General features: G+C 38.7%; 1 protein-coding gene across 1 annotated transcript; it reads right to left on the bottom strand.

The window, feature by feature from the left end:
• Positions 1–15,106: 15,106 nt before the first annotated feature.
• LOC149741254 (uncharacterized) lies at positions 15,107–23,287 on the bottom strand. Its single transcript, XM_089893939.1, has 3 exons — positions 23,236–23,287; positions 18,474–18,935; positions 15,107–17,208 (listed from the first exon to the last, which is right to left on the bottom strand). Exons 2-3 carry the CDS (start codon positions 18,783–18,785, stop codon positions 16,276–16,278), a joined length of 1,245 nt encoding a protein of 414 aa, XP_089750065.1. The 5' UTR covers positions 18,786–18,935; positions 23,236–23,287; the 3' UTR covers positions 15,107–16,275.
• Positions 23,288–23,583: the final 296 nt, after the last annotated feature.

Here is a 23,583-nt window from a genome sequence, read left to right as displayed (position 1 = left end):
AAAATCAAAATTTTGTTACGTATCGAGCAAAGCAATTGCTGCAATGCGCCTTTAGGCGAGCAAAGAGCGTTGAATATACGCCATTTTGGTTGCGGCGTAGCCCACACGAGTGACACGCGCTGTATACAATAGGAAAGAATCTATTCTATTGTGACAAGTGTCTATTCTATTTCACCTTCACTGGAAGTCCAGCGGTCCATTGATAGTAAAACCTCTCTATTGTCGAACCGAATGGAGATGCCGCCGTATTGTCTTTTTCCGCTAGCGCCATTATCCCCGCCGAGGTTTCGCTGGCACAATTGTCCTTAGATTCTAAAGCAGTTTGTAAAGTGTGTGGAAGAATAGACGACGTCGCCCATTCAAGCTTTTGTTTTGATTTTCATAGAATAAGATTTTCCCAGGCTGTCAGATCATTTTGACAGGCCGTGTCTCTTGTCGTTACTGCATTTCTATTTTGTAAGGATGAGATCCTACAGCGTGGTATGCTATATGGAATTTGGTATCTTTGGCAATAATTAACTTATTACCATTTACTGTATATTGTCTTGGACGCAAAAGCACGTCCTTTCCTTTAAACCTCATTACGTTGGAATACATGGAATAAATATTGTGTTACTTCTGATCCAAGGCATAATGTAAACTTAGTCTTCGTTAAAAATTAGCTAAAAAGGCAGTCGAAGGGTTGATGTAGAACAATTTTTTTATACTGAAGAAATAAATTAAAAAGCGTATGTATGACGTTTCGAGCAATTTATAACCCACACACCCAAACGCATGAGCTGGATATACAGCCAACGTTGAAATCTCTTCAGTCTGCCTCACATTTCGGTTCGCCAAACCAAACCGCGCAACACAGCGGGGGTCCTTTGTCCCAAGTCTCCTCATGCGAGATAAAATGCGGTCGTCCCACAGCGGGGTAGTGCTATGTATTGTCTTGATCCATCATTACGTCGTAGTTATTGGCAGTCTAAAAACAAAGTGAATACTGACGTATGCAAGGATTTTGTAATTACCCAACGCTGATATAATGTAAAGCATTATTGCAATATTCTTAAACATTTATAAAAGTGTATCGGGTTTATTTAAATATTATAAAGTATGGTAGGGTAAGATGGCCCATGATGTCATGTTTTTATCGTCCCATTTGGTAGTAAAGAAAAAAAAAACTTATACGCAGGCGTGTATTAAATTAACGGAACACCCATGTTATAAAAACTGTCGTTGCCAAGCCACGCAAAAATAAATAAGCTATATTCATTCATTGTAAGGGACGGTAGTGTCATACTTTTTATTACCGCACCAAAACTCTAATTAAAATTATGAACAAGCTTAAACAACGGCGTTTCCACGCGCGAAGTGGAATTCTACCAATGTCACAAAAAATAAGTCAATTCAAATTTGAAACCACGAATTCTAACAATTCGTAACACACACAACAATTGACGTAGTAACTCATTGCTAATCACCAATCCATGACGTATGTACCAGGTGCTACGTCATGCTGTACCAAGCACTGCAGCATTTGTGCAAAGATGTTGTTTCGTTTCTACTTCGCTTTGTCGTACAATATCTCAAGGTCGCTCAACAAAGCTATAAATCGTAATACCGTCTCCTTAAAAACCGCTTTCTATTCTCGCCATCCCAAAGTAAACGGTTCGTTTGTTTTACGCCGTGCAGGTTAACGAGTATATTGGGTGACTAATTGCGTGTTGATTTTGTGTGATAAATCCTTTTGAGGCGAGCGTTGGCCAAACATCCGAGTCTGTGTAGCCAGCTGTTATTTTATCTCAAACAATTCCTTGCTTGCCACCTTATGAAGCTTAAGACGGCGCATGTGTTGTTTAAATTTGCTCTTCAAGGATATGATTAACTGGTATTTGTGCAGTAGTGATAGATATAATATTTGTTTCTTATGCCTTGTCATAGAATTAGGGTGTGCATTTGGAGTTCCCGGTACCTATAGATAAAGATAGATTAAAACTGTTTGCGGCATTGCTTGTTTTAAAAACTTAGCACAAGTATGCCGAAACGTTTAACAAATTATCGTTACCCACACATATACCTCACTATAGGCCTAAATAGGAAGTTTTTAGAAAGTTTGTAAATATTCAAGCGATGTGTTGATCAAATAAAAACTCATGTTCGGAACTCACGATGTATTAATGCAAATAGAATGATTTCTGCGTCATCGGAAATCAAACTAAACGGGAATCTCATATTTGTATAAGCAGGTGTCGGCTATGACTTAATATCCATAAAACAAACGGAAAATTCCTTTGATATTTCGGAGCTTTTTGACCGGGAGTAATTGGCCAACTCGTCCGGCCTAAGTTTCATTATTGTTCTACGGCATAGCTTGTCGTAAAGTACTCCACCCTTATAGAATAATAACTGTAATAATAAGCTTCCATAAACTGCCATCAGTGGGTCTTGAATCTCGTTGGTAGCACCCTGGGTGTTCGGGTAATGGGCCAAACCCCAGTCTAAACTCCAGGTCCCATGGCGTGGCCCTATAACGTGTTTCCACTTTAAGTTTATATGATTAAAACAAAACTGCAGCGTTCAGTTATAACTGCCCGTTTCAGACTATGGTTTCTGTTTACTTTAGAAACACTTTAAAAGTTTTTACTGTTCTGATGTTGCGCTTATAGTTGCATAGCGGTTTCTTTGCTGCATTTTATTGCAATACGTCAATTTCGATATATATAATAGGTTAAGGTTATAGTCCATGATTTCTTTCTTTTTTTCGTGACATTAGGTAGTAAACAAAGAATATTTACAGAATTATGTAACCGTATGCTCACGACTCTAAAGAATGGTGTTAATTGTTAAAAACACGATTAGAAAATATGGGATATTTTGTGCTAACGGTATCTATCTTACCCCATATAGTCTTGTTATATTTAACGTCCTACACTCTTTAGCGTTCAAAAAACGTAAAAACATATATCGTTGTATCTTGTGTACAATCGAGTTACCTGTTTTTTGTTCCCGCTGGTTGGAAAGTGTAACTCACCGGCTTGGTCAAGCTATATACCCCGTGTTTCCATAGAAGTAGGTCTGTTGATATAGTTAGTTGTACATTTCACTTCTTAATGTTTGTGCAAAGGTCTCTCTATTGTTTCGGGCAAAGAAAGTTTCCTTTACGTCCATATTTCTGTTATTACAACTGTTAGTACAAACGTTAGCGCAGGAATTTTGATCTATCAACGTAAATTTCATTTTTGTAAATTTTGTTTTTATATATTTTTTTTTCTGGGTATTCTTAACTGTTCAATATTAAATTTTAAATTTAGTATTTCGATCGTTTTTTGCCTTTAAAATGCCTTTACGTTCATACTTACGTTCATACTAGGACGCAAAAGTTTATTCAATTTTATTTTTGGGTTATTTTGCTCTGTTTGTGTATTTTTAATATACCCCAATCTAAAATCTAATTGGGTATTAAGACATCGACTTCGAGAAAGATTTTCTGTTTGTCTTTCGTTTGATGGAGCGATGTAAGGTCCACACCCGCGGGGTTACGAAAGGTCAGCTCGTCTGTGACGCAACGATAGATCGATTATGCGGCAATAATAGACCAAGCAGTATATAATCACACCACACTATATTGTAAAGTTTTATCAAAACCGAATTCCTAGAATTAAGGTTTTCAAACCTTTATAGTTATATAGGTTGGGGTAAAATGAGACATGTTTTCGTTTAGAGTTTTCTTGTCCCATTTGGTAGTAAACAAAGAATATTTACAGTATTATATAAGCGCATCCCCACGATTTTTAAAGAGCGTGGAACGTATGGGAATTAAATGCTAATAATATCTCATCTTACCCCACAGTACTAAACGCACAGCGTTATATAAAGCCAGTTAACAGCGTGCAACCAGCTCCAAAACTTTCAGTTCGTCTACACAGGCAGAGTGCCGCCTTCGGAAAACAATCTTGTTAGCTCAGCAACCAACAGCAAACTGTTCTAGCGAGATTTTAACGACCCAAAACTTTTTGATGGACCGACTATTAACTTTCCAAAATCCGAGTTAATTTTTAACCCAACAACTCATCGCGTCAAGATTTATTACATTTCACTTTTCCTAGTTAAACAAATACGAAGCAGCCATGCTTTTTACCAATGTTTTTCCTTATGTCTATATAGCGTGTTATAACGATTGTCGTTTTGCTATTAATTCTCATGTTGTGTTGAATACGACCATTTATAGCTTATTTGTTGTTAATTGTTAAAAACACGATTAAGGAATTCAAGTTATTATGCGCTAGAGTTATCCCATCTTACCCCATAGTACTATATGCATAAATTCCATCTTACCCCATACTACTATATGCATAAATTCCATCTTACCCCATAGTACTATATGCATAAATTCCATCTTACCCCATAGTACTATATGCATAAATTCCATCTTACCCCATAGTACTATATGCATAACTATTGTTGTCATGTATTTGATGCTTGCAATAGCTGAAAAATCGTGAATTAAGTTTCCTATACTATTATGACAGTTTCCTGTTATATATAGTTTGTTTCGTATTTGCATAGAATACGCTATGAACATTTCTTGTTCATTAAAGGTTAATACGCATCTGTCGTGTGCGGTGGGCATGATTGATTTTAATATTTGATTTCGTTCCTGTCGTTTGTAGCTCGTTATAGCTTGCTTTGATGTTTTGCTTGTTCAAATAGTCGGGGGAAGTACGAGCCTACGCTGCCAGTTTTCGCTGAAACAATCCTTCTCGCGCAAACACATAAGCGTTTATGACGTCACTATCGCGACTCACGCCCGAGCTTCAAATCGCGCCAGTCGATTAATTTCGCGCGAGCTGTTTGCGCCGCTGTGACGGAAGAGCCCGGGGTTGATTTGCAGGTTCGGCGGCAAATAAGCGACCCGATCAAGGCAAATAAAACAAGTCGATCGATCTCCCCGGGTCGGCCCTCCCTTCGTAAAACACACATCTTACCCGCACGTATAAACGCGAACATTATTTTGGTCCGTAATAAAATGGCCTCAAAATTAATCTAACTTTGACTTTTCCACCCAAAGCAGGCTAGTGGTTACTATAGTTATGGCATTACCTAGTGACGATTATTATTTTGGTCGCTTCAACAAATGACCCCAATGGCTTATACTTTCGATATGGTTGTGTAATATGGGTTGTTGTGTTTGCACCTCCTATCTGCATAGCCATCTTGTTGTAAAGTATTCTACCCTATGTACAGTGTTTGATAAATATCTATATTCATAGTGGGCAACAAAACAATATACTCAATCCAAATTAACCGATCTATTCTGTAATTTTGAAGTTAAACAAACATCACATGCAGTAACCGCCTCGCGTCTACCAAGGACATCGCATCAAAACCGACATGAATTGTTAAAAAGGCTCTGGTCACACATAGTACAGGTTCACAATGCCATCATTATAGTTTGGCTTCGGTCGCACATGGTTCACGTCCGTGGCAGAATGCCATCATCATAGCATTCATGGCGCTTCCGAGTTTCGCAACCGGTTAAATTATGAATGAGCGGAAATCATCGTCGATAAACCCATGTAATCTTGTAAATCGCTTAATTAGTTGAACTATTAGCTCATAATAAATTAACTATTTAATCCTTTTGAATAATGTATCTCTCGCGTGCCATGTAGGAATAATTACACTCTCGTGGAATATACAATAGGTTGGGGTAAGGTGGGACATGTTTTTATTCTCCTTTATCTCCTCATTTAAGAGTATATTTACAGAACTATTTTACCGTATCCTCCCGAAAGAGCGTTAAAGTTGTTAAAAAACAATTAAGAAGTATGGGACATCATGTGCTTATACAGTATCTGTCTTCACCCACAGTACTATATATAGTATGGGAAATACGGGACACTTTTAGCACAGAATATCCAAACATATTGATCGCGTTTATAACAATTAGCAACAGTCTATGGGAGTTGTAGGATTACGGTTTTTTAATTCTTTGAATGTTCTTTGTTTACTAACAAATGGGATAAGAAACTAGAATAAAAAGGTGTCCCATCTTTCCCCACCTTCAATATGGACAAACGTAAAGTTAGCCCGCCAATATATTCTCTTAAAATCCCTAGGTAATTTGCATTTACCTGTTCGCATTTTACCACAGAGGGCATATATACATATACTCCCGTATTACAAGCTCCCCGTACACAGACTACTACACACATACGTCCCATTTTTATTGTCAGGTAAATTCTATCTCCACAACTCACGCCGTTTAATTTCTCCCAATAAAATTTTGCGAGCAGTGATAAATTTAACTGCCTCGGCATATGTTACGAGTCTACACCGTTAGCCCTTGTTTTAACGTATATAGGACCACATCAAACGAGTTAGATAGCAAAACGCATCGTTTAATCGGAATCCGGTCGTTTATCGTCCATGAGAATTTTCAAACAGCTGGTGCGGTATATACATAACATTTCGAAGACGACTATCTTTACGAGTTCTTAATCACGAATATTTAAGTTATTTTCCTTATGCGTCATTTGAACGCTTAATATTGTGCTTTGCTTTAATGGTAACAGGTAGCTGTTCGGTGTAATGACCGCACGTAATAACACACCAGCAGTGAAATTTTGGGCTTCGTTCCGGGTCTAGTATGAGAGATTGCCTTAAAATTCTCGGGTACGTAGGCACGACTGCCCCGTTCCCACGCTTGGTAATGCAGACGTAGCGACTAGCTGTAGTTACATTACCCCCAACACCGACTGTGCGTGTGCGGTTCGTATGTGTACACACGTTGCTGTATACACCATAACATTCTACGCATACGGATGTGATATTCGATACTTCTCTTGTGAGTTTCGAAACTTCTGCCAAGATTTGTGGGAACTTTATTTTCACGTGGGTGTTTTTACGCTTGAGTGATGTTTTAATGGCAGTTGTTTGTTTCGCTACGACGTAGGTTCCTATGAACCACTTAGCTGAAGTCACATATATTTTTACGCAATTTAACAACGCTGTTTTTTGTTAATATTATAGGTTAGGGTAAGATTGTTCATATTTTCGACTGTCCATATTTTCGTTCTCGTAGAATGGTAGACCCTCATGACTCTAAATAAGCATTGTTATTTGTTTAAAACACGATTAAAAAAGGAAGTATGGAATATTATGTTCTAACAGTACCCATCTTGCCCCACCATTTTACCCCACAGTGCTATATACTCAATTACCCATTTTCAAAAGTTACACAACCCAGCAGAACAAATTTCAAATAAAAATTCATATTTCTCTTTAACCTTGTCATTTAAATATGCAGTCATGCATATCGTAGTGTGACCACAATGATTCAACTCACTCACGCGAACCATATTTTGTTGCGTGACAAAAGATTTTCTCCTAACGTAAACTCTTGCTCATACAAACGTAAGTTATTTTTAAGTTGTATGTTTGCGTCCCATCTTCTACGGGGCGTGGGTTTGTGGTCCGTCATTTCCTCCTACTCTTGACCAACTATATCCATATATACAAACACTCGCTGCTTGGCCACATGTGTTTGTAAATGGTTATAAGTATGTGTATTTGTATACACGCAACTTTCACTGTGTTACGTTGCTGGTATACATGGTTTGCCACAATAATATTTTTAGTGATAATGTTTTTAGTTTATTTCGCTTAATTTATAGGAAGGTATTTATTAGTGTATATGTGCCATTGGTGAATACTTTGCAAAGCGCAATAGTGTTTTTGTTTTGGAGTTTTGGTGTCCTCAGATCGACTTCTATATGTAAATTACCTGTTGCAAAGAAAACAACTTTTTGTTCAAAACACCTTTTCCGTCATTTGTATACCAACCTTTAGACGTCTTAGTTATACAGATCGACTTCTTATATTTACATTATGTTCAGAATTTACACCTTGACCGTGCGTCGCATGTTAAATGCACATGTTATATTTACGAACATGTTGAATGCGTAAAGGTTTATAAGGTCTACGACATACTCTGTAAATCCCATTTAAAGCAACTATAAACGTGTGCTTATATATAGAGATCCCCCTAAGTTACCACAGCCTGTGTATTGGCTGCCATACATATCACAGCCCAGCAACCAGAGCAAATTCTTGAATCCCATATCGCATTGAAGGACGCTCAAGAACAGCACTTCCCGACTTGAGTGGCCTCTAAACCTGGCCTTTCCTGCGATTATACCCGCCCCAGTTTTGTTTTAGCGTCCTTGTTTACTTTAGAAAGCCCGGCAACTTGAGGCGTCCTACGCTAGACTTAGCCCGTTTCCTCCCTGCTTATTCCCGTCACGGTCCGGGCAGCTTCATGCTGCGATCTTTAATTTGGTCGCTGATCGATCTGGGTGGCGAACCGACACTCGTACAGACAGGGATTATGGCAAAGTAGTCATGATGAATTACGAACACATACGCGCACGTGTACAGGAATAAATGATGATTTAAATATTTCATATATATTCATAACGTTATAAACGTGAAAACTCGTAAGCGCGCTTGGTGTGTATGAAACAGGACACCCGTGATGTAACTATAAGTCTCGTTGCCCCGCCACACGAGTAGAAATATCTATCTATTACTAACCGAAAATTCGATTTTTTCGAATTTAAATAAAGCATATAATATGCCTTATAATTTAAAGCATATAATATGTTACTTGGTCTTTCTATTAGTTGGTTGCAATAACTTGCACGAACATTTATGCTAACAGTAGCCATCTAATGACGCTGTAATTAAGTCATTGTCATTAGAACAGACCATATTGGTTTATATTTTATGCCGCACCGTTTTAGAAACGCCTATATATTCTATTAAACATTACAAAATATCAGGCATAACAGTGGCACCGTGTATACCACTATCGCGCGTTGTATAACTTCATGTATACTCGTAACTTGATCCCGAATCCGGCCATTTTCCTGTTGCATAAATACAGTAATCACCGCAAAGCCGTCGCCGCACCCTTGGAGTAGTCTTGATGACGTAATACAGTGGCAACCCACTTTTAGCACGGATCGTTGGGTTCGTTTACTTTTGGGTGGCTCTGAATATGAAAGGCCAAAGCAGTTTTGTTGCCAAAATCGTTTAGGGGAAAGTGATTGAAACGAAGGCGCGTGCCTGGTGTATTATTGGACGCAAGTCATGTACTTTCAAAGTGAAAGTGTCGCTTTTGGGGGGGGGGGTTGAATGTGTTTGCTAATTATTTTGGGGATTGAATTTATTTGCAAATCGCATCGTTCAGTTTTTATTCACATTAATGCATAAGTTAAGGTTTTACAAGAGCGTTTAAGCCAAATAAAGCTTATTAAATATTGTTTATTTTTTGTTTATGGTGTGAGTTACACATTGATGTTATACGTTTTTATTTGTGTTAGTGTCATTAGTGTTATTTTATTTGTGTTAGTATTAATGCCAATTTGCGTTATGCGCCAACATACGCTGCAAAATGTTCCCTTAAATATGTTGCGTATAGTCTTCGTACTACTCGCTACCCCGACACGCTAAAATGGGAGCTGACAATTTTGTTTTTCGGTCGAATTCTGTTTCGTTACCTCTACCGTTTCCTGCGTTCAGCATCACACACAGTTAGAGGTTTGTTTTTATTTTTTGAGCCATTGCGGGGACCCGAATATCGACCTGCTGGGCTGGGTCCAAAGTTCTGGTGGTTTGTACCGTTTAACCCCGCCCCCCTAGCCGCCCGACCCCGTCTACGTACATAGTGGACCCGGAGATATCAAGGGGCAATGCTTTGCTCATCTAGGCGTAGTTGGGAGCCACACCTTAAAATGTCGTCTTCGGGAAATGGCTAATACGCAGTTGTAGGCGGGCGTCGTTTAGCGCGACTATTTTAGGAATACGATGCCATAAAGCAGAACTGGATAAAACCGCTGCGTCAATCACTCGAAAATATAGTATTGTACATATAGTAGGGTTGGGGAAGATGGGACACCTTTTTATTCTAATTTCTCGTCCCATTAGGAATAGTCAACAAAAAACATTTAAAGAATTCTAAAACAGTATCCTCACGACTCCCATCGACCGTTGTTAACTGTTTAAAACACGATCAGGATATTTGTATATTATGTGCTTAATGCGGCCCATTTTAGCCCACAGTACATACTTCGGCAATACATATGCTTTATGGGTACAGCATCACGTTTTTAACTGAAGCCATTTCCATACTTTTATTCATATGGTGTTTTGACGACTGTCGTTTTGCTGTTGAGTGATTACTTCTTCTCGTTTAGAAGATAAATAAACAGCTTTGTTATATACTAAAAATGGTATAAGATACAGAAACACACACACGAATTCGTCAAGTGCTTCATAAAAAAAGGCGTTGGACAAGTCGTTTCCTTTTCTATTAAATCCCCAAAATTGGAATTGGAAAAGTGTCTTTTCCTTCGCGTGTGAATATGGACAATGGAGTGGCGAACAATGAGGCACGCGTTGTCATTGTTTCGTCATAAAACTCCACTTTCTTGCACGAGCCACCCCAAGGTAGACTACTCGAGCGGAAATCTATTGTGATGCAACAGTGTCGCTTCCATGGTATCTTCGTTCGTGACGAAATCAATTAAGACTATGACGTGACAAATAGTGTTGGCACCTTTCGTAAACCAGCGTTTCGTTTGCCAGTTAAAAAAACGAAGCTAAATTATACGCAACATGGCAGGTATCTAAATTGTCGCGGTGCTCTTAAATTACACAGCTTAAAAGTCTCGGGTGCGAAATGAAATAACCGAAATAGCCTAATAGTGCTGTCGTTGTAGCCACGTGTAGAATATAAAGCGTTTAAAGCCCTGTATTCGAGTTAAATCAACTCCGGTTGCCATTTGAAAAAAAAAAAGAAAGTATACGAGAAAAATATTACGTTGCCACGTGTGTAAGATATAGAGCATGTAGAACGTTTCCTACCATATACAGAGTTGTAACCAGGTGTCTGCCTTCGGCGTCTAACTGCAACGTGTGAGAGTGAATGACGCATTGCTGTCCCGTTTTTTTAACCGTGTGAAACACACGATGGGTAACGGTGTCTGAAACAATAGAATATGGGAACCAGAGAAAACGACGCTACCCAATTGCTCATACTGCAGTTGCTACTTAAATGCCCACAACCTGAGCCCATAATGTGTTGCTTGTTAAATACGCCTTTATTATAAAGAGAAACCACTATTGTGAGTTTGTATTTAAAAGCAAACAACCAAAAAGGCCATGTTTTATATTAGTCCATATTATGTTTCTGTTATGGGTTATAAAAGATAACGTAAAACAAAGTATTTTACTAAACAGTAGGAATGATTAAGAATAAGAGACTAACGATGCCATTTTGGGCGCAATGTCTATTATGTGTTGTATTTCGTAGCCCTTGATACTGACTGTTATTTCGTTACGAGAATCGTCCAACTTTATAAGCACTTGAACAGGGCCAGTCACGGAATCCACCACAGTTTTTCATTCAAAAAACAAATCATAAAGTAAATTCAAACGAACTGAGTTATCGTTGTTGTCCATGTTTTAAATTCATCTCCCATAATATACCCACGTGTATATCATTACCTTTACTCTACGTGTTGGTCGATTGCGTTATCTTTGCGCTCCAGTGATTCGCGTACAGCTTGTCCCACGGCCCGGAAATTCAACTACCGTAAAAAGTGGTGAGAACAAAAAGCACGTGAGAGAGTGATAATATAACACTGTGGTACGTTTGATTGAGGGCATAATATGGTTCATAAACATAAGGCGTGCGACTTTTTGAAAGGTCCAATATGTACCAAATATTCGGGGTAATATGGGCCATGTTTTATTCTTATTCCGTCCAATTTGGTAGAAAACAAAGAATAATTATACAAACGTATCTTCAAGGCTTAAAAGAAGCGTTGTTAATTGTTAAAAACACGATTAAGACGTTTGTAACCGAGTATATATCCTTGTACTTCTTTGAAAAACATAAATTATATATATAAAGTTATTTCATATATTATCACATGGAAACATTCCGTTTGAGGAGACCTCGCCTTAAAACAATCATCTAGCCAGCTTTCGAGTTAATTTGGTCACAGGCTGAGCAAATATTGTAAACGCATCTCTGTTTACTGCCCGTTTCGTGGCTTGTGTCAGTGCGCGCGTAAAATCTGAATCGTCGCGACACTTTCTTTTCAGTGTTGCCGGCAGTGCTTTTCGTCGCGTTTGTTTTTTCTGAATAAGGGAATGTAACTTAGGTATTGTGGCATGGCAACAACAGTCGTTAAAACACGGGTATTCATACACCTCGTGCCTGCTTACAAGTTACCACGTAGGTAACTTTATGGTTAACCATTTTCTTGGAAATTTTATTTAATATAAGACTAATCATTTCGACAACCCTTAAGGAATCGTTAGGTTTACACAGTTTCCGTTAACTGTCTTGCCTAATGACATATACCCTCAATATGGTAGCAACGTCGAACCTTGAACCGTAAGATTTTTTACTCGGCAACACTTGCTTTCAATTGTCGGTCTTAAGACACTCATAGTAGTTGAGCTGTACTTAGGAGCACGACCGATGGGGAACTAATTTGGAGGACCACTGCGTTAGGAATTAACATTCGTCGTATACGAGTAATTTCAGCAGTGATGTGACCATTCTAATTTAGTTATGTTCAACATGCTTTTTTAGCTATATTCGACACAACTCATTTTTTTGTATTCCTAAACCAAAATGGTGTAGCGTGTTTTCTCATTTACCCCAAACAACTCTTAAACGTTACATTGCTGGAAAACGAAACCTCGTAATTTTGTACATGTTAAATCAAAACACTTTTATTAATAACTGAGTGAATGAAACTTGTTTTATCCTTGCATGGCGGGAAAACGACAGGGGTTATAACACGGCTGTTCTGTTCCATACACCTCGTGCCCGTTTATGATTTACCACGTATGTAACTTTGTGGTTATATTAGTTTTTTTACGCAGTTAGAGTCTATTGTGTTATATTTGCATTCTTACAACCAATGTCTTCTATAGAGCGTTGCTTATGATCTTATTATTGTGAAAAGCGGTTAACTACTTCGGGAACACTGAGCGGTAATGGCCCTCGAGCAACGGAGTGGGTCCGCTCATACGTCTGTAGGAACGCATGTTACTTGCTGTAGCGCACTTGAAACGAACATATACTCCATTAACGTTGCTTTAAATGCTTGAGTTATTTAGTGATCGCGTCGTATTTTCACCGGTTTATCTTACGATTCATTTAAGTTTTATTTAAATAAAGTGTTCGTTTTACAGTGTAAGATGGATACCGTTAGCCCATAATATCCCATATTTCCCAATCGTGTTATTAACAATTAACAATTATCTTTTAGATCGTGTAGATACGATTATGTATTTCTGTCAAAATTATTCGTTTACTACCAAATGAGCCGATAAGAGAGAATGAAAACATTAACTATCTTATACCCCAACCTTATGTGTTTTATATGAATGTAAAATGACAGAATGTCTTTGCCAAAGGGCGCCTTGGATAAATCGCATGTCTACTTTTAATTGCGTTTTTGCATAATATTACCCATATATAAAACGAATCAATACACGCGTTAATACCCTTTTTGTTCAAAAGTCAAAAATTCGTCTGCCCATTTTTACGCTTCCGTAAAACAAAAGCTTGGCTGTAATAAGACGGTGTACAGAATCGATATTTTCCTTGGGGGGCAAAGTCTTTTGTTTTGATGGAATTAACTTTGGATTACATGCCAATTCGAGGTAAAACAAGCTTATTAATGCTACATGCCAATATGTAGAGACAATACGTACATCTGCTGTTGAAAATTAACCACACCGAGTTACATATAATACCTAACATAATAACCCCCTACTAAGTGTGACCCATGCTATGTTATGCAACTATACCATCACCCAGATACTGAATTTCTCTTATAAAAATTCTCTGTTTTTTTCAATTGATCTTAACATAAAGCAGATTTGAAGGGTGTTTAAGCCAGTCAAAAACAAAAGCCAATCGGCACCTAATTTGTAAAACAAAATCGAATGAATTTGCTTAATTAATTTGTTTTAAATGTGAACTCTTTTATACAGTAGGGTGGGTAAGATGGGGAAAGTTTTCAATTTTTTTTATCGTCTTGTTTGGTAGTAAACAAAGAGTATTTACAGAATTTTATGGCTGTTTCCTCACGGCTGTAAAAAAACTTTGTTAATTGTTAAATCTGTTAATATGAAATATAAGAAATTGTGCTCTAACGGTTTCCATCTTACCCCGACCTAAAATCTTCGATGTCTTTCTACAAAACGCGACGAAGCGCTGTTTACCGTCACGGTATGACGTCACAGTGCACATTACCAGCACTTTATTTCGTGAACATTAACGATGGTATGTTATCCAAAGCAATCTACAACCCAGTCTGGGTTTCGCTGTTTATAAAACGTACTTAGGAAACTCGCTGTTTACTACGCTTGGCTGGCTTACTAATTTATATATTGAGAATAACCGCTTCGTACAGCCTCAAATATCGTGTAAAGTTACAAAAGCTTAGACAAATTACTTTTGATAAAAAATATAACTGCACACATATATGACATAGTTATCTTTATTTCCAGGTGTTTCGGTTTAAAATATAATATTATGAGGGTAAGATATATAACGTTGGCACATAATGTTCCCAATTTGCTAATCGTGTTTTAAACAATTAACAATGCTCTTTTAGAGTGGTGAGGATACGGTTTTATAATTCTATAAATACTCTTTGTTTACTACCAAATGGGAGGGAAAAAGCTTGTACACTGTGTCACGGCCTTTTATACTGAAACCATTTTCAGTGAAATCAAAGCTAATCTAAAATTGACAGTTGCATTCAATATATATAGGCTGTTGTGTTCGTATTGAAAATGACTTGAAAATTCTTGTATTTTTCACTATAACCTCCATTTTGTATTTTCTATCTTAGTACAAATTCTAGTGGTCGTTCTATATAGTCAAAGTATTTTTAAATTTAACTAAATATAGATTTAAGTTTTTCATTTTGTGTTTTAATTTCTAATACAAAATAGTAACTGTCCCAAACTTCTAACTGTCTTTCTAGACTTTCATAAAATACAGATTCAAAACACAAAAGTATTGGTTTCAATTATTTTATTGGTCACTACATTTTACTAGACAGGGCCGTTCAACAGCAAAACGCAAGAAGAAAAATTGAATGCTCTCAAGTGGGTTAGTGGTAATGTACAGTTGTTAGTTTCACAACCAGCGCGGTATATATTCTTTCGAGAGCGGATTTCAGTACGTTTTAGGCTACGTTGTACAGTGACAGTGGTTACGATTGAGCTATCGACAATACTACAGCCTTTTTGAGGCTGCAGCATGTGTGGGTTGTAGCGTTCGCATGGGGAACCGGAATCATAAATTTACAAATTATTTGAAGCAAAAACATTCGAAGGATTTACAAAAGTTTGATGTGGTGGCACAGCGCTGTGGGTTTGCTACACTACTGGCTCGTAAAGTGGACAACCCCAGAAGTAGGTTGCTGTAGAAAGTTGAAACAAAAGCGGTGGTGTAAAAGCTACCTTGAAAAAAACTATAATAACATAACTGTAGAACATTCAGACACAAAATTGACTTCGATTCTAAAGGGAAAAGACTAACATCTATCATATAACGCAAAAGTTTCGTAACGAGTTATAATGGGTTTGTGTCTTGCCAAAAATTAGCAATATTATCATGTTGGAAATGGACAAAACTTCCAAATAGGTAACGTGTATATACAGTTGATTTAAGTCTGCAATATATTGGTGCTGCCACGTTGACATACGTCATTCATATGCAGAATCACAAGATGGAAATAAATAAAAGTCAGTGGTTTTAGTAGATTGTGAGTGAAATCAAATTGAAGATTGGATGCTTACTGAAGATACGGGGCTGGGTTGCAAACTGTGTTATATTAAAAGGCACAAACGGCGAATTAAAAACTGTACAGCAGAAAACGCGGCGATAGTTAAAACGGTGCAGTTGCGTTTCTGGGCAAAGTCCCGAAATAAATCCAGCACCGCTGGACTGTTAACTTATAAAGCTACATGTGTATAGCTTATGTACAATGTCACAGTTTAAAAGCTTAAATTAGACGGAAAATTAAAACAAAAGACAATATACGCAACTTCAATGGTGATAGGTCGTTCTGTGGTTTTAGTTTCAGATCCTGGGCTTCTTTTCCAACTCGTGCTCGGCTGGCGCGGCTTCTACACGCGAGGTGTATGTTTTGAACTTCGTGTTATAGACTGAGTGACGAACTCCTACATATGCGCAGGCATGTGCATAGGCAGCTGGCCCATAGATGTAGAGATGGGGTAGTGGGTGCCTGGACCGATTGAATTAAGCCGGGAGAGTCCAGGGCTATGTGATGGATCGGTCGGTGTGGTTGCGGAGGCTGGTTGCTGCTCGCTTATGGGCAAATACATCTGACTTATCGGCAGTTGGTGTGAATGTAATGGTAGCATCGACTGTAGTTGCTGGTGTAGGGGACTTCCCCCTGATGACGCAGCCGCTGACGTCACAGACGAAGCACCTGGACTGGTGTTAGCCGGTGAATGGACGCCGCTGCTACCGTGATGGGATCCCGCCATGCTGTGTAGAGAGTTTGTAGGTGTATGGGCTTGTGCTACGCTGTATGCAGGCGACCCACCCACGCTGTATGCTGATTGTGCGTAGCTGTTGTGTTGGCTGGTTAGAGAACTCATGCTGGGTAAAGTGGTGGGAGTACTGTAGCTTGGATAATACATTTCGTATCGGTTCGCAGCAGTTCCACTGTTTGCCATAGCCGGGTAAGCGTGTGGAGAAGGCGCCCCGTATGCCATTGGGTCTTGCGAGCCCGCCATCATAGAGTGCTGGTAATATTGCGAGTAATCTATCGGTGCCGCGGACATGTGAGATCGTTGACCGGAAGCCGACATTTGTGGTCCCGCGCCTCCGCCCATAATACCACCTGGGCCCATTCCAAACTTGTTCTCTTTCTTAAGGATCGCCTTCGTTTTGCGGCGTGGTCGGTACTTGTAGTCTGGATGTTCCTTCATATGTAGAGCGCGCAGTCGTTTCGCTTCGTCGATAAAAGGTCGCTTGTCGGAATCTGAAAGGGTTTTCCATTCCGCGCCAAGTCGTTTGGAAATCTCAGAGTTGTGCATCTTTGGGTTGTCCTGTGCCATCTTTCTGCGTTGCCCGCGAGACCACACCTGTAAATCGACATAAACAACTTAACCAAAAGTCTAGATGTCTGTAGCGTATAGTGTTATCATTGTCAGTTAATTGTTTCGATGTAATTATCGCTCGAACTTCGATTTCATTGTTTTGGAAACAATGCAATTTCACAACGTAACCATTGCCATTGTTCACAACAGTTGCAATTGTTAAAACAATGGGTGTCTAGAATCGCATTGTTCGTATTCTACAACTTGATGCAGACTTCTCGTGCGAGTTCAATCAAATAATTGCTTGACTGGAACTCGCTTGAGGCGCGTTCAATTTTCGCATTCAAGAAAAATCGCGCCCGTACTTCTTTAATTGAACTCCATAATTATTTTGTTTGTTTCTTACTTCTAAGAATACCGCTACGAATCGTTTATGACGTCACATCACATGACGTCGTGAGGCAGCGATATCGAATAAACAAAATGGCGTCGTTAATCGCAAAATACATTTTAATTTTAAATCGAAAAATGTTAATGTTTTTTTTATATTCATGCTGACGACGAATTACTGTGTTGGTTTGGAAGTAAGTTTGACTAAAAACAGTTTAAGAAATAGGTCGCTAAGTCGAGTCATTACATTCATTATATCAGGCAGCTTACCCGCAGCGGCGTGCCCCATGAATAAAACATTGCGGCGCTAACTATCTATATAACTATCCACCAATTGCGATACTGACAAATCCAAACGTTAACTTTACGATCCAAAACGCGGGAACGTATTGACAGTATTATGTGGTTTCGTGAAATATATGTTCTGGCAATAAAACTGAATTGAAAATTCCTGGCCTGTTTACAGTTCTGTTCAAGGCCGAACTTTAAACATACTCCCATAGCCACGATTCGGCCGTAAACGTTTTATACGAAAATAAAATTGGTTAAAACAATCATCTGAGAATTGTCTGTTTTAGGGCGGAGGTATTAAAGTTTGACTGACATTTCAAGTCTATGAAATATTTGACGGGACGAGACGTTCATTAATTAAAGAGCAATGCTTCCAATCGTAAACCCAGCGGTTTGTAATATCACTGAGTTTACAAGCACACAGACCAGCAGTGCCGACTCCAATAAAACAGCTTAAATATATGCGCCAAGCTACAGTCGGCATTTGGCATTTTAAGTTCCCCTTGTACATTTTATTACTGGTAATATCGTACTTTAACAGCCTGTTTTCAAGGACGGATAAAATTTAAAGAGAATATTAAGTGGCGTATGCTAACACTAAATTAAAGATTAAATATAATTACGCTTACCATAAATGCATTCATTGGTCGTTTCACTCTCTGCTCTTGTGGTACTTTGTTGTTGGCGGACGAATTGTTGTTGTTCTGGTTGTGGCTTCCCTGAACGTGGTTCATCATCGGCGGGCTTAGGTGCGTCATACTCCCGCCGAGATGACCGTTTTCCCCGATGTATGGTTTCACGTCGCCTTGCGAGCCAGAGGTCGGCGTCGATCCAGCAATTGGGGCTGGAGGCGGCAAATGTGCATTGCTTGGTATCACAGGAACCCCTGAGGTCGGGTATGGGATCTGCATCCAGTTTGGGTTGTGGTCAACGGTTAACATGAAGTCGTTCTGAGATGGCTCTTTCAGAAACCCCGGTGGAGTAGGGACGGAGAAGTTTTTGTAAGCTACAAAATCCAGTTTAATGACGTGTGAGACTTTAGGCGAATGTTCGCAAGAATTGAATTAAATATCTTTACTTGATTCCAAACGCTGTAAAGTAGAAGTTTCAGTTAAAAATCAATTTAAAAAACTTCAAACACAAATCACAGTTGACTTGTAACATATTCTGGCTATCGGCTGACAATTTTTAATGGTCCCTATTTTTCTATTTCAGACTTTTTACTCCAGAAATATTCTCGCGTTAATTCTATTGAAACTACGGTCTACAATTTACGATTGTTTTTAACAATTGTAATTCAATTGTTCTGCTTGTCCATAGAAGAGGTCTTATAATCTATGGACTCATAACTTTCTTGGAGACAATGCCTGAATAGAAGCTCACAATGCCACTATGAAGTCACAAAAGGCAGAATGAATGAAGTAGGCATCTCACAGGCTGCCTTTATTGCGCTACAAACGACCTTTCTCTCGCTACGGCTTATCTTCGCGGAGGCGAACGTCGCCTTTTTCTTTTCGTTGGGATCCAGCGTTCCCTAAAGCAACCATCTAAACGACTTCGAATCAGCGAAAAACGTGGTCGGTTCATGATAAGACAGAATTCGATTTTATACGAATCGAAAAATATGAAAACCCGCAAAAGTTATATTTACAAAAAAGAAACGAATAACAAAACTCATAACCCAATACTTAAACCTTTAGCATATATACCTAAAACTCAAAACACCAGCTTAGAAAGAAAACTGTTTTAAGCGTTAACATGAAACCGCACAATTACAATTACACAACTCTATATTTCAATAACATCCCCATTAACGTATAACACCCATACAAAAATATCAACAAAGTGTAAAACTAACAACCTTGTGGTCGTTCCAATAATTGTAATGTTTAATTTTGTCAAAAAAAATCAAGCATACATGGCGTATCAAAAAGGTATTCCTCCTCGGAATGCGTAGTATGAACACAAACAGTGTATTTTACTTCCACACCTTTCGGAACTATCGTCATGAATGCACATTGTCAGTAACAAAGGCAGCGCCCATTCAGTGCCGACTTTACAAGCACTTTTGCCAATTCATAAGCCACTCAATGAACGGATCAGAATAGACCGTTTTGTTCTTTTACGATGAATGGTTAATTCTACCGGCATGAATGCCCAGTAAAGCACACGCGACTTATGCGCAGAACATCAGTAATTGTTATTGGGCTACTACACTACTATAGTGGTCAACACGTGTTGTGTACAGACAACAGTCATTATACTAACAATACAAAACTTCTAAATTAAACAAATTGAACACAAACCAAACGATTTCCTGATGTTTTTCAATACAGTTTATTCATAGCGTGTTTTACCAACTGTCATTTTGCTGTTAATTCCTTGTTTTTAAACTTTTAATAATTTCATCTTCGTTACTCTATTCGACAAGATAGATAAAGACTTTGTTTCTTTATGTATCTTGCCTTAACACACTTAAAACTGACAACAGAACTAAATAGCGAGCTCTATACTCAAAACTAGGAATACTACATTACAAATATACGATGTCTATATGGTTACAAACTCTGGCTTTACAGCAAAACACCAGCAATACAAATCCAGTGTAAAACCAACCAAAGCAACGACAGCATGTAGATATCTAAGTGTTCAAGTGTCCGCGAACACTCGACATCCTAGAAAACACGCGCAGCCAGTTATTAGGTTTCAGCGCGGACAAACCGACAAGTACCACCGTTTTTTTCGTCGCGTTTCACTCAATTCAGTGCTTACTTTTGCCTACGCTCTGCTCGGTCGGTTTTAGCATGACGACGCGCGGCCCCACGACACCCCAGCCTACTTACGACGACTTCTGCCATGCCTGCTTCGGGCCAAGTTGTGTTAACGGTTCATTTGCGACGGGAAATCGTGCAACTCAAGACCATCAATGAACGAACACAACGTATTCTATATTTGTCGTTAAGTTACACCGACTGTATAACATAGACGCCTACCACGGAGCGTATCCCGCATGTACAACCCCTACAACAAAATGCAAACATCAATTTCGACCCCACTATTGAGAAAATTGTTGTGTAATAAAACCAGCGCAAAATATTTCGTAATTTGCGCAACGAATTCTGTTTTCACCTGTCATCAACCCCACTATTCTATTTCCGACGCTTCCAGTATCGCTATGTCTCGATGCGAGCGCTGAAAGATTCGATTTAATTTGACAGATCGCTTCCTTGCCGACTCATAGGTTTAAAGAACGAATGCTGAATCCAATTCACGTGTTACATCACAACTGCCCGAGTTCTACAATAAAATTCGAACTATTTGACATGCTAGCGTTTAAACTTGTATAAAAAGAAATACAGTGTATTTCACAACAAATTTCAAACGTTTTTATAGTTATTTCAATGTTCTTTGTTTACTACCAAATGAGCATGGAAATAAAATGAAAAGGTGTCCCATTTTCCCACCCTAATATATGCTTTATATCAAAATCAGTTTAACCACCACGACACCAATCCATCAAACCGTTAACTGGGTGCTGCATACCTTGTTGCGTGAGAGGGATAACTGGTTCACGACTGGAGGCAGGCCACGCAACGCTTCATGGGACTTGTGTAAATAATAACAAGCCCAGTCGTCCCCGAGGCCCCTTTACCCCTACGGGTATTTCCTAGCCCTAGGGCTAGATCGTAGGCGGTGTAACATTGTACAAAAACCTACGTAGGCCAGGCTGACTGTACTATAGTTTTGGTTATGTTACATTTTGAAGTCGTGTAGAATTTCTCCTGTCTCGTGTTTTAATTGATTTAAACTCGTTATTGTAAGTTGTGATAAAATGGTCCGTGTTTTGCTTTTATCATAACCGTATCCTCAGGACTCTAAAAGAGCGTTGTTAATTGTTAAAACACGGTTAGAAAATATATTGGATTATGTGCTAAAGGTCTCCATCCTGGCCCACCACAGTTCTTATGTCACATCATTTATAAAAGGCTAAAACTTGTTTAGTTTTCTGAACGAAATTCCCCTTACCGTTTGACAAAACCAATACCAAATTCCACCTCGTTTAGCACCTAATAAAATCCTTAATAAAGGTCCTTGCACGAGTCGCCGGTCTCAGCAAACCGTATCATTACCATTAATAATGTAATACCATTAATCCTTACTTGTCCCATTATCAATGGTTGTAGTTTTGTCAGTCAATCAGCAATGAATAAAACATTAGATTTTGCATTCAATGAATGATGTAAACGATACCAATTGCGGGGTGCGGGGTAACATACAACCAGACTTCAAAGTTTACCCTATAGTTCTGAAGCAGCGATAGTTTAATAAAACCCAGGTGACTAATGTCCGTGTCGTGAGACGACACTCCTCATACCCAATGATTCAGACGTGGGTATACGATGCTTCCGTATTACTGACTGTCCGTGAAAATGAAATACAGCGAATGGTATTCATGTATTGGCCCATATCACGCTATATGTGCTTGCAATTCATGCTTCGGCTGTTATGGCCGGTTATTTACCCATATTGGGGGATTGAAAACAGACATTACCTCATGCCATCAAACCGTATACCGCAAAGACATCAGCTATTACATTTGTTGTCTTGAAGGGACATCATGTTAGTACAACCAATACAAACCGGTTTAGGAGAAATGTCGTTTTCTAAACATTACAAAACTATGGATGCTACAAAGGCACCGAAAATGTGAAAATTGTTTTTGCTTAACTGTTCAAAACAGAGGTTTATGTTGGTTTATAGTACTGTGGTGTAAGATGGATACCGTTAGCATACCGTTCCATAGTAAGGATACGGTTTTACAATTCTTTAAATATTCTTTGTTTACTATTAAATGGGGTGATAAAATAAAACATAGACCATCATCTATTATAGCAGTTTGGTTCATCGTAAGTCTGTATGTATTGAAATTTGAAATTTACGAAGCAAAAATTAATATCAGACTCGTTACTTATCACAGGAACTGAAGCCGTTAACCTGAATTAGAAAACTCGCTACTGGACATTAGATCCAGCGTAGTGTTCCAGCATAGATAAGCTAAAGTCACTATCGTTATTTAGAACGATTCTATTGTTACAGAGGACAATAGACGTTATCATTTTCGAACATGCAATCGAGCCGTCCCAGTTTGGGAGATGCACCTTAAGACGAAAAGCTAACACTCGCGCGGCAACCTCCTGGCAAAACACAGCTATTTCATGACACAAATTCTCGGCCGAGAGTTTGAATTTGTTCAGTCCAGGTCTCGCGCAGACGTTCGGTGTTTGCTTGTTTTTGTTTTACTGTTTGGCGAAGACACTTCTTAACCTCATAATGATTTAACTCTGCGTGTTGTTGTTTGTAATGAAGCAACACACAGTCTGACCTGCTCACCTGTTCGGTGTGGCGCTGTCATGCTCCGGGTTCGGTGCTCGTACATATCTATCTGGAAAATATTAAGACCTTTTATAAGGCATTTATTTACCAAGAAAATATACACCACAAAGTTACATGTGTGGTAACTCGTAAACGGGTACGAAGTATACGGAACGGAACACTCGTGTAAAAACGACTGTCGTCGCCATACCATGCGAGGATACACAAGTCACATATTTTGTAAGACGTTATGGGGTTACATATGTGAAATAAATTATCCAAAACAGACTTTTTTGTAACGTGGGTGGAATTTTGTAATAGCTTTGCAAGTTCTGACACGTTACCTGAACCAAGTTCTATCAATCT

The sequence above is a fragment of the Ciona robusta genome, chromosome 1, assembly GCF_009617815.1.
Source record: "Ciona robusta chromosome 1, ASM961781v2".
NCBI lineage: Eukaryota > Metazoa > Chordata > Ascidiacea > Phlebobranchia > Cionidae > Ciona > Ciona robusta.
Note: the sequence above shows the minus strand (reverse complement) of the source record. Positions and strands in the feature narration are given on the sequence as shown.